The following is an 11133-nucleotide window of genomic DNA, read 5'->3' as shown; positions in this document are numbered from 1 at the left end:
AAGCTTTGGCTCTAGTTACATAGAAAAGATGGAGCAGGACACAGTTTCTGTTTCTCTGTATAAATACAAGGAGACCTAAGAGCTAATTACTGATTAAAGAAGTATTTGATTTAGCTACCAAACAGTGGACTGCTGCATCAAGAAAATTATCAACAAGCAGTCAGGATGTATTGTTTCTGCTGCACATACACATTGGGATGGATTTTTCCTGTAACTGTGTTTCAAACGTTCATCCTCATTCTCCTTTGTCCCACCTCGTGATAAGTGTTGATGGATACCTTGAAGCGCAGTCTCGTGGCACTTTCGATAACAAGAGCCTCACTCCATTGCCATGTATAACATTCTTCCCTTTTTCTCCCTTTGTTTTAGAAACTGTGTACTTTTGGCTATTCCCCTCCTCACCCGAGGCTGTGTTTCAGCAGTATATAGTGTGTGTGTGTGTGTGTGTGTAGGTTTCGTGAACGAAGTGCTTTGGAAACAGTTATGGAAGGAGCAGGGGAGCTTACCACTAGAATCTCCTTCCAGAGTTTTTCCTGAATCACCAAAGGAGGTAGTCCTCTAATCACTCAATAGACAAGTTAGACAGGAAATGCAGGAAGTCAAGACTAACTTTAAGATGGGCTTATTCCTCCAAATCAGAACCCAAACATATTTCTTCAGCTCTGTGTGAGTACTAAGCCACAATCCTAAAGCCACTACTGTTTTAAGACATGCTTTATGGGTAGAGAAAGCTCTGAAAAAGGCATCACAGCCTCAGCCTGCAGGAACTCTGCTGACTTGTTTATAGCACTTTTGGAGAGACATTTTGATAAAATACATCTTTTCTAACTGCTCACCTTCTTCAGTTTCTCTTTTCTCGTTCTCTTTGATGAAAATACATGTAGGGTGTCCACTCTGCAAATTACTGCTGGCCAGCTCTGGATCTTATGCATGCAAAATATTATGAATTATTGTAGATTTATTTCCTCCATGTGCTGGCAAACTGCTCCCTGCTGCACCTCCATGCACTGTTTTTTGTAACATGACGTATAGGTACTCCACTATAGCTTGTTATGCGGTACTGCAGTTAACAAATCATTCACAAGTAAAAGATCATAAAACATAGCCTGACCAAAAGTGTGTGGATCTCATTTATATGTAACCAAAACACATCCAAAAAATCCCACAAAACACAAAACTTCCTATGCTGAGAATTAGCAGAAAGCTCCATCTCATTTTAAAATGAGGAGACATATCTAGAATAGAATAACCCCTGTTTTGGCTTTTCAGTGTTACCCGAGTGCCTGTTTCCATACATATTGCAAATTTTCATGGCAGTCACACAGGTGTAACTGTATAGTCAACAAGCATTTTCTTTAATTCATCTTTTCCTTCATATAAAAATAGGTTGAGATTTGGATTTTTCCCTCCTGACAAACCAGCATAAGTAAAATTAATTTGATGGGAAAAAAATGCAGCAGTTTGAATCAGGAAACAAGATACTAGGCAAAACCATATTTTGAAGAAAAACTTTCCAGAAAATTAAACATAAAACCTTTCAGGTCTGCTACAGTGCTTGACCTTTCCTTCTTCTCTCCACCTCCTGTGGATAAGTGCTTCCTCCCATGAACTGTAACATGGTAGCTTTAGCTCTGCAGCCTTTATGGCTCCAGGCAGTAATTTTAGTGCATGCTCCAGCTTCTACTGGAATTGCTTCATTTACTTTATAGGGTTTTGCCTAAATTTTCCACTAGTAAAACTGAAGCCTCTCACAGATCTTGCAGTTGGATAGTTATTTTCAGAAAAGAAAGGTGGGCTGGGGTTCTAGACTGGGAGCTGGGTTCAAGCCCCTTAGCCACACACCTCCGCTGTCACTCTGGGCATTACCTACAAAGGTCCTAGCTTCTAGCTGCAGAAAGTTATATTTCTATGCTGGGTCCAGGGAAACAGGAGCTACTGGGAGTGCACAGTGTGGAGTGTGTGGCTCAGCCTCTTCAGGGAGAAAAGGGTCTCCCCCACTCTTTATCCACTGAGTTATAAAGGATGCTCCTCTGTGAAGCACATGACAGTACTCTTGCTCAACACTTGCCTAATGGGCCAGCTGCCTTGGATGTCAGAGCCAAAGGAAACCTTCCTTTAAGGTCCTGACATGGCCTAGCCTGCAGATCCATACAATCCTCAAGATCTACCTATATCTATACCTATACCCACCCTCAGTTTCTTGTACCAACCCCCCTCTGCACCAGGCCCTTCCTGGAGATTGTCACCTCTCACCAGCCTGCCACTGGATGAGCTCATGTAAGGCATCTTCCCCCTTTCGTGGCAAAATCAGCTGGATGAGCTGGGGCACAAAATGAAGCTGCTACATTAACCTACCTTGTTGTGCCTATAGCAAAAATAATTCACACTGATGAGCAAGGCTAAAACACGTGGCTGTTCTTCAGCTGTTTCAAGGAGGGATGTGACACCTTTTCTGTCTCAACCAAATTCACTGGAAGGGGGGAGCTACCTAAACAGCAGTAACAATCTCAGCCATCCCATTTAAACTGCTGCTCCAGACCTGACAGAGGCTTAGAAGCCTGAGAGAGACCAAGGCATAGCCAAATTTTGTGGCTCCAACATAGGCTGAATTACAATAACAGAACAGCTGTGAATTCTCATACAAGGTTGTTACATGGCAACTAAGGGCATATTATTTATAGTTTTCAGCAATCTTGGAATCTGTACCCAGGTTCTGCAAACACAGAAGGCCTGGTCCCTTTCCAAAAAAAGAATGGGAACAAAAGTCAGTGAGCATGAGGATTCCTGGGAAGAGCTGAGTGTTAAACCAAATCCAGCTGCCTCCTAGGAAAATGCAGTATTTCTCCTGTGGCCTCTCTTGACAGTTTTGACAGGTTTATAACAGAGCCAATATAGTTTTGAATAGCAAAATTATCTTCATAACCCCTGCAATGCTTGGGTTACCCTGACAGTCTAGACAGCACAGATGTGTCTGCACTATGCTGGTGATCCTGCCCTCACCTGTAGCACAGCAGCTGTTTTTGCTATTGATGGCTCTTTTATTTTGATGATGACTAATGCATCAAGCTGCTGGAAAATGAGTTACTCTTCATCAGCCAGTCAGCATTCAAATATGCAGCTCATATCACTATCTGACTTTTAATTTTTGACCACAGATGCAGCATTTTAAGGGAGGAGGGTCAGACACAGACCATATCTATCACTTGACATTAAGTTTTTAAGTTCTCAGAGTAAGGGCCAAGTTGCCTTGTGAAGTAGTGCCAGCTCCAAGAATAGAGTTTCTTTACTGCCATGTCTTCCTTTCAGCACCCTCCTGTGTGGTTTTTTCCATTGACAGAGTTCGCTTTTTATTCAGGAAATGGATATATCCACCCTCCATCTGTGAACATGTGTGTGCATGTTTTCTTTCTCATAACTTCTCTTTGTGAGCTAATGGGTGTAAAAGTTGCCTTAGTGAGGTCATACTGAGGCTCAGGCTTTCCAGTCAGCCACAGGCAGGCTTGTGAAGAATATGTGGCTGCAGCTGCTTTGGGTGGAAGCACTGATACACATGCTTAACCCTCTGCCCCACTCCATCCCCTCTCCTCACCCACTGGTTGGCTGACCTAAAGATTTCCCTGCAAATCCATCTGGCAGGCCGTAAAGTCTTGGCTCTGTTCTTGAGAATGGGAGATAAGCTTTGGGTCTACCAGGGATCTATTGATCAATGGCAGATGAACCTGGTTCTTTTTGCATCATCTCAACAACCATGCAATCGATAGCCTTCTCACCTTTCTGACATATAACAGGCTTGGGCTGAAGGTCTGATTAGGATCCAGACCATGCTGTTACACACAGAAAGAAAGTGAAGCCAGGATCTTGGAGCATTTGCAAAAATAAACACCAACGGCCAAGCCCACCCTGCAACAAATCATAAGCAGCCTCTCATAAAGGCGCTTTACAATCCCTGCTGGACATGATGTAAGTGTTGAGTGGCCTGAGCAGCCCGTCGTCAGTCCTTGCCTGCTCTGGAAACTCCATGTGCACCCAGTCGGGCACACGCCCTCCCTCCCCAGGGTCTGTTGCTGGCAGGGGGAAGGGACAGCACTGCTTTTCAAACTCTGGCATCAATACTTGTCCTATGTTCTTCAAAACCCACCTGGACTATGCTGCTACAGTTGCGTGCCATAGGAACATTATGGTCACAAGAGAGGCATCAGGCAGAAAAGAAGTGGTAGGGAGTGATACGATTATGACTTTCTGGAGAGGAGCCTTAATGGCATCAGCCACCTTCATTAAAATTATATTCATGTTTCTCTAAACTAGGGTCAGAGTGTTATTTATTATAGGACCTAATGGCCTTTGCATGTTGTAGACTGTATAGGAACAAGTAGCAGATACCTAAGAAACCTGTGCTCTTAAGAAGCAACCTAAACACACCAGGGGAAAAAAAAGTGGGTACTGCTACCATTACAAAGCATCTTAGGAAAGCTAAAGAAACTACATACATATCCATAGGGAGAATTTTTTTTTTTTTCTAAAATTTGACAGAGAGATTCAAAACTGTATGAAAAAGAATGGGATATTTTAAAGTTCAGGAAAGTTGTCTAGAAATCTTTCTGGAACATTGAACCTTAGGGGAAGCATGTGTGCCATTAGAAGTTTTTTCTACATAGGTTGTACTGTAACATATATGAAATTGCATTTTGCAACCACCTTTCAGGAGTCCTTTGGAAGTTTTCCACAGAAACCCTCCGTCTCCCCCCGTCCACTTCATAGTCCGTAAGTTAAAAACCAGTGTTCTAAAAATAGTTTCTCTCCTGATTAGGTCTTTTTGGTTTCCTCCCCATAGTTTCTATAGGGGCTTTCTTGAAAGGGGAATACAGCAGTGCAGTTTGACACTGAAGGTTATATTCTGTCCTATTAATTGATTTGACCATCTTAATTTACTGTATCTTACATAAATAAAACAAAAAACTTCATTTGAAGGGGAAGATACACTGTTAAACACACTAAATGACAGACTGTATCTTTAATATTTTTACCCTGAAGCTACCACCATCTGGAAGTAGTTAGCACAGGAAAACAATAAAAAGCCTATCTAAGTTCACAAGACTTGTTGCCTGCAGTACTTGAGCGAGAAGATTAGCATTCCCATTCATTCATTTATTTATTCTACCCACACACAATGTTAAGTAATTTTTAAATCCAAACAGTTTGGAAAGCTCCTGCTGTTGCTTATGTGCTAAAGCCCAAGTTGAGGTTATCATGTTTGCCTTGCAGCAACAATTGACAATTTACCCTCCATAAAGCATTGTACACAGTTTGTAGCTGTGTTTGTAGGTGACTGTAGGACATCAGCTGTGGCACGGGAAGTACAGACAGCTGAATCTCCAGTCTTAGGAGGCACAGAAAAAATATTGATTTCTACCCACTTGAAATTCAAATGCATTGGTAAGACTTTTTTTTTTCTTTTGACCAAACCCAAGAGCTTATGGGTGAGGGTTTTTTTAATTGCTACTGTGTTCTTCTCCAGTCGCCCTTATGAGCATTCAGAGTGCACGCAGCCCACAGCATGCACCTCAGGAGTGCAGTTTGCTCAAGTCTTCTGAAAACAAGAAAACTATCCTGTTGCCAGAGCAGTCACTGTGCAGGCAGACATTAGACATGAATGGCATGTTTCATTAAAATATCATTTTTTGTACAAAAGCAAGGTTGCAGCCTCAGATTTTAGCTGCTTTATTTCCCTTTTAATACCTCCATCAGTATCTGTGGTTATTAACATGACAGCTTTTTTAGTACCTTGGTGAAGTTATAAAAAACAGAGCTTAATGGGTTTTTTTCCTGTATGATTCCACTTGGCTATGTTAAAGTCACAACTCCCCAGGTACTCTATTTTGCACAATACTCAAAAAAAGGACCTCAACAGCAAGGGCAATTTTGGCCCTCATCCCACACTTACATTCAATGTCCTTTCAGTTTGACTGGTTTTGTGTTTGAAGATGGGACACAGTGCTTGATCCCACAAGGGGCCAAGTGCTGCGAAGCTAATCTAACAAGTTACTTCAGCAGAGCACACACATACATAAGTGCTTTGAAGCCAGAGCTCCGAGCACCTTCCAAGATTCCAAGATTTAGTTGGTAGTCTATGGCAGAAACAGAAGTATCCTCAGAATGTTTTCTTTTCTCTGGTGGATATTTTGCATATTAAAGAACACAAGTCCATATCGTAATTCAGAAATGAAGATACTTTTACAAAAAAGTGGCATCTCCGCCTTCCCTTTTTACATTGGGGGCACATTGGAAAGAACCATAAAATTTACTTACCACAGCATGGTGTCCTCCATTGCAAAAAAAAAAAAAAAAAAAAAAGTACCTGTGTCTGATCAATAGGTATTTGCTCAAGCAAATATTAGCTCTTCAAATAGCAGCTACATTGGAAGCAGCTGCAGTTATCTCAGTTGCTTATGTCAGAGCAAAGTTTTTCTGTTTGCTTCTTTTCTAATCCTTATTCCTTGCACCTCAAGAGACAATAGCTTGAATCCAAAGCTTCTAGTCACACCAAAGCAACTCTACCAGCAGGATGACTGATTTATTTGGGCATTTAACTCCTAGTTTATTATTTTAAGACTTTTTGAAAACTGTCTTTGATGGTTAATCCTATCTGCTTTAACACCTGGTAGAAGGGCAAGTCTATTACTATCACCCAATGAAGCACCTTTCCCAGCTCACGAGGCTTCTCTCTAGGTTCAGCAGGCCAGTTTAAACAGGTTTATAATGATGTTCTTTACCTGCAACTGACCTTCTCCTTGTGTAACTTTTGGCTGGACCTGTGACTCAGCCTGTTATACACCATAGCTTAATGTCAATAAATGCTGGAGGGATCAACATTCATACCTCAGCCACTACATTAAAAACCAAAGAAAGTTGGCTGTCAGACATAAAATTGCTCCAGCCAAGAATCTGTAGTGCTTTTCTCTTCGTGCACCAAGTATCACACAAGACAGGAAGACAAACAGAGGAGCCAAAGAACCAAATATTAGCCCAGCTCTTAGAGAGCTTGAACATAGCAAGACTTCCCCTTGCTCCCCGCACCCCAAGGTTCCCACAGCTGTTCAACATTGCTGTGTGGTGCTCCTGCCAAACAGGTGTCTCTGCCTCCCTGAGGGCTGGTAACAAATGACTATTTGAGTTCAATTTGTGCAATGGAAACTGTTTCCATTACAAGCATAAGTGAAATCTATCCAAGCAACAGATTCTGGGATCCCAAAGCCCACATGTTTTCATAACCTATACTGACATAGCCTTAGCCTTTCCACTGAGTTGGTCAGGTCAATGATTTCTTTGTTCCTCAGCTCATGAAACACGAGTTGGCAAACACCACCTTCAATAAGGCAGGTACACCTCTAACCCCCCTGGTTTAGAGGCCTGAACCCAGGTCTGCTCAGAGCTTTAAGTTCAAGAGATTATTAGTGCAAAAGAACCACTGCAAAAAGCTTACACACACATTCCTTCCTTATGCATAATTTAAATACTGTCAACACTTTCTTTGCAGTCTAGTAAGTCCTACATTAATTAACCTCTGGCAGCCTCAGCTTAGGATGGTCAAATTGTTACAATATGATGCAATTCTTCTGTTCAGTACCAAACTGATTTGCAGAATGATTAATTAACTGCACATTGTGACAGATTTTTAAATGACCTGGTGTTTTAGATTGATTATGCACGATCAGAACATTTACAACTTTCCAATACATTCCTCACATATGAGAGGACCAGGAAAGCTAGCTTGAGCTATACTTCAGACTAAGCCTCATGTCAAGTGTTCCTTTAGTACATGTTTAGGAACCAAGTCTGTGTGCTAGATGAATCAGCATCTCACTATATGACAGTTTTGACATTTTCTAGAGACATCGGTATACCTCTTAATCACAAGGTACATCACATAGCTCTATCCACGCTTGAAAGAGGGCACACTGACATCCTTGAGGCGAACAGACAAGCAAGTGCCTGTAGTGGATGGCTGTGACTGTCTATCTACAGAGACCAGACTAGCAGAATTGAGTAGTAACACTTCAACACTTGATTAAACTGCAGTTCAAGTCATGCTATCTGCATTTAGGTTATGCTGACTAGCAATCAACTTTGCTTATTTAAACAAGTACTCTGTAGCACAGATACAGTGTTTTCTGTAACAGCTGACAGTAGTTTATCCAGGTGTTAACACTGCATTTGAACCCTGCTCTAGCACTAGTACAGTCTGCTTAATCTTGCAGCTCAGATATCTAGCTTATGAACCATTTATAGGTATGGTTTTGCTCCTGTGTGACCTGACTTAGGCTTTGTTATTCCATTCAAAAATTCAAAGTGGCTGTGCAAGCAATGCTTCATTTAAGAGGCATCGAGCTCAAATTCCCAGAATTATTCTAGGACCTTCTCCTAGACAGACTTTTAGTCTTTCCCCACATTAAAACTAACATTCAACTCAATACTTAAAAGCTTCTTTATTTTACTCTTAGACTTAGGCTTTAAGGACACCTTAAAAATCAGTTACATAAAGATTGATATTGCAAAAAAGTAGAGGTGCAGTTCCAAAAAACCCCAGTGTCTTCAAATATAAAAATATATATCCAAATTATTATCTAGGAAAAGTGTGCCACCATTTCTGCCTTAAGCTGGTCCTGCCAGCTTTTGGGTCATAACTCCCCACTACAGAGCTCAAGAGCTCATATTGGAAGGAGCATCTCCGAGGTTCATGTCACAGGCATGATTCATAGCAAACTGCTTTGCTGCAGCAGTTGGGCTGGACCCAACCTTAAGTTTTTTGAAGACATTCCATAGTTTTCCCTTGAGCAGTGGGTAAAAAGCATCCAAACATCTCCTGGGAAGCATATGTCATATACACAAAGCCGTCTTCATCTTTGTAGTCCCTGTACACTTCTGCCATTGTCAAGGACATACTGGCTAGGCTTTTGTTGTTCACCAGCAGGTAGAAAGCTTGTGTAGCAGTTAGAGCCATCCTGCTTCTAATTGAAGAAGGGAGGAAGAATAGAGGATTAAGCATTAGCAAATTTAAGAAGGTTTTAACTTTAGCCTATGAAATACATTAAGCAGAGCAGTTGCATGAACTATGTACAAGAAATGCTGTGTAAAGTCATTATGTGGTTTAACGTCTTCAGCAGCAGGAAGTTAACCGTATGCTCAGAAGCCGAAAGGCTTGTGCTCTGAGGAAAGGCTTACATTGTTAGACCATGAGTGCTCCTGAGCCTGGGCTTTGAGTCCCCAGTTACCAGAGAGAAGTGCTGAGTAGAAACCAAAAGCTTCTGCAGTACAGCTGTAGTAAAGGATTCCAGCATCGTCTGTTACACTTATTTAAGTCTACCTTCAAAAGAAGAGTCCTTCTCAGAGGCATTACCTACAAGGATCAGGACCTAAGCTGTCCAAGAGCCAAAAGCATCTTTTACAGAAGTTAACATCTAGAAAGATCTTTTCCATACTTTAAAAAGTGTGCTGCAAAGCACATAGCTTTCATACTTTGTCAGAGAACATCACTAAATACCTTGGGAGGCTTCTTCCCTGTAGTGTTTTATAAAGAATAATTTAAAAGCACATTTCATGCCGCTCACACCTAAGAGTTGCTTTGAACTTGAGCAAATTCAGCAAGGTGCAGTAAGAGAGCAAGGCAGTAACAGCTACAAGCAGAACAGAATCACAGAGCCCCAGTACCAAGTTCATCAAGCAAGAAGCAAGCAGAACAGGAGTCTGATATAATCCTTACCCACTACAGTTAGGGGGAAAGAAAAGACTATGACTCTGAAAAGCATAGACCACATTTTTTTCCCCAAATGCACCTAAGACAACATCTGTTGATTTTCTTTGAACACTTACAAGAGAGGGAAGCCATTGCTGATACCTTCATCCTCCTCCCCACCAGAGCAAGCAAGAGGTTCCAGGCCAGCGCTAGAAGATACCTGCTCAGAGCGCGGCAGCCGGCCCCAGCTGCAGCACAGACCCACAGGTGCTTGCTACCTACCTGATGATGGTTATGAATTGTGTCATGGTCAGCTCCTCGGGAACAAGAAACTTGGTTTTGTCCAGGAGAGGAAGGTATTTCTCTTTATGGTATCTCTCAACAATTACCTGTTTTAATTTGAGTCACACTTAGCAAAAGCCAGAACATCCAGGTCCCTTCCCCCGCCCCACACTGTAGAGAGAGGTCCCCAACATTTCCTTTGGAATAGCAGCAATAACCTCCGATAACAAAACAGAGATTTACCGGGATTTTTGTTGGGAACTTCGCCCGGATTCCTGCTACTTCTTCCAGCCGGGTGGCTGCGCGGGAGAGAGGAGAAGCGTTACGCGTGCGCGCAGCGCGCCGCCGCCGCGCAGCCCCGCCGCGCACCCGCCGCCCCTACCGAAACTCTTCCTCAGCTTGAACGGCCTGGCCGCCTGCGCCCCGGGCATCGCCTGCATCCTCCCTCCGCCGCGACCGCGATCCCGATCCCGACCCTGCTCCTGATGCTGCCTCTGCCGCCCCGCGCCTCTTATGGGGGCCGGCGCAGGCCCCGCCCCGCCCCGCCCCGCCCCTCCCCGCCCCGGCGTGCCCGGTGCTGCGGGCAGAGCCCGCCCCGCCCGGCGGCCGAGAGGCTGCCCCCCCCCGGCGCTCCCGGGCGGCCGTGCCCCCCCTCGCACGTTTTCCTCTCCCCGCCCCGCCGCCGAGGGGGCGCAAAGGGAACGTGAGATGTGCCGCGGGTGAGCCCGCCTCGCTCGCCTGACCTGGCAGCATCCTTTCTCTTCTTTGCTTCCTGTGGTGTAAACTACCCACACTGCGAGATACTCTGCGTACAAGGCAACAGAACACTTTGTGAGAGGTCTTTGACTACCCTATGGGGTGGCTGAAGGGTGCAGCTCAAGGCTGGACTCTCTCCATCTGTCTTCCCTTTCCAGATGGCCAGTCCAGAAAGTCAGTTACCTTCTTCGTACTTACAAAATGCTATCAAACCATTTCTTTGGTTTTAGGAAAAAAAAAACAAACTGACATTTTTCATATCCTCAGGCTACCAGATTGCTTATTTTCTGAATGACCTGGGAGATGAGTTTTAACCCTGTTTTTGTCTCTAAGGCATGGTCATGATTTTAAGGGTTTCCAAGCAG

General features: G+C 43.4%; 1 protein-coding gene across 1 annotated transcript; it reads right to left on the bottom strand.

Annotated features, from left to right (window-relative positions):
• Positions 1-8464: 8464 nt before the first annotated feature.
• On the bottom strand, positions 8465-10528 carry MAP1LC3C (microtubule associated protein 1 light chain 3 gamma). The gene is made up of 4 exons (XM_009463557.2): positions 10395-10528; positions 10256-10311; positions 10013-10119; positions 8465-9005 (listed from the first exon to the last, which is right to left on the bottom strand). The coding sequence occupies exons 1-4, from the start codon at positions 10450-10452 to the stop codon at positions 8795-8797; spliced, it is 432 nt and encodes a 143-aa protein (XP_009461832.1). The 5' UTR covers positions 10453-10528; the 3' UTR covers positions 8465-8794.
• Between the last annotated feature and the right edge of the window lie 605 nt (positions 10529-11133).

Source organism: Nipponia nippon, unplaced genomic scaffold (assembly GCF_047370975.1).
Source record: "Nipponia nippon isolate SJK-2023a ecotype South Korea unplaced genomic scaffold, ASM4737097v1 scaffold_4, whole genome shotgun sequence".
NCBI lineage: Eukaryota > Metazoa > Chordata > Aves > Pelecaniformes > Threskiornithidae > Nipponia > Nipponia nippon.
The sequence above is the reverse complement of the archived record's forward strand: the minus strand, read 5'-3'. Positions and strand labels throughout refer to the sequence as shown.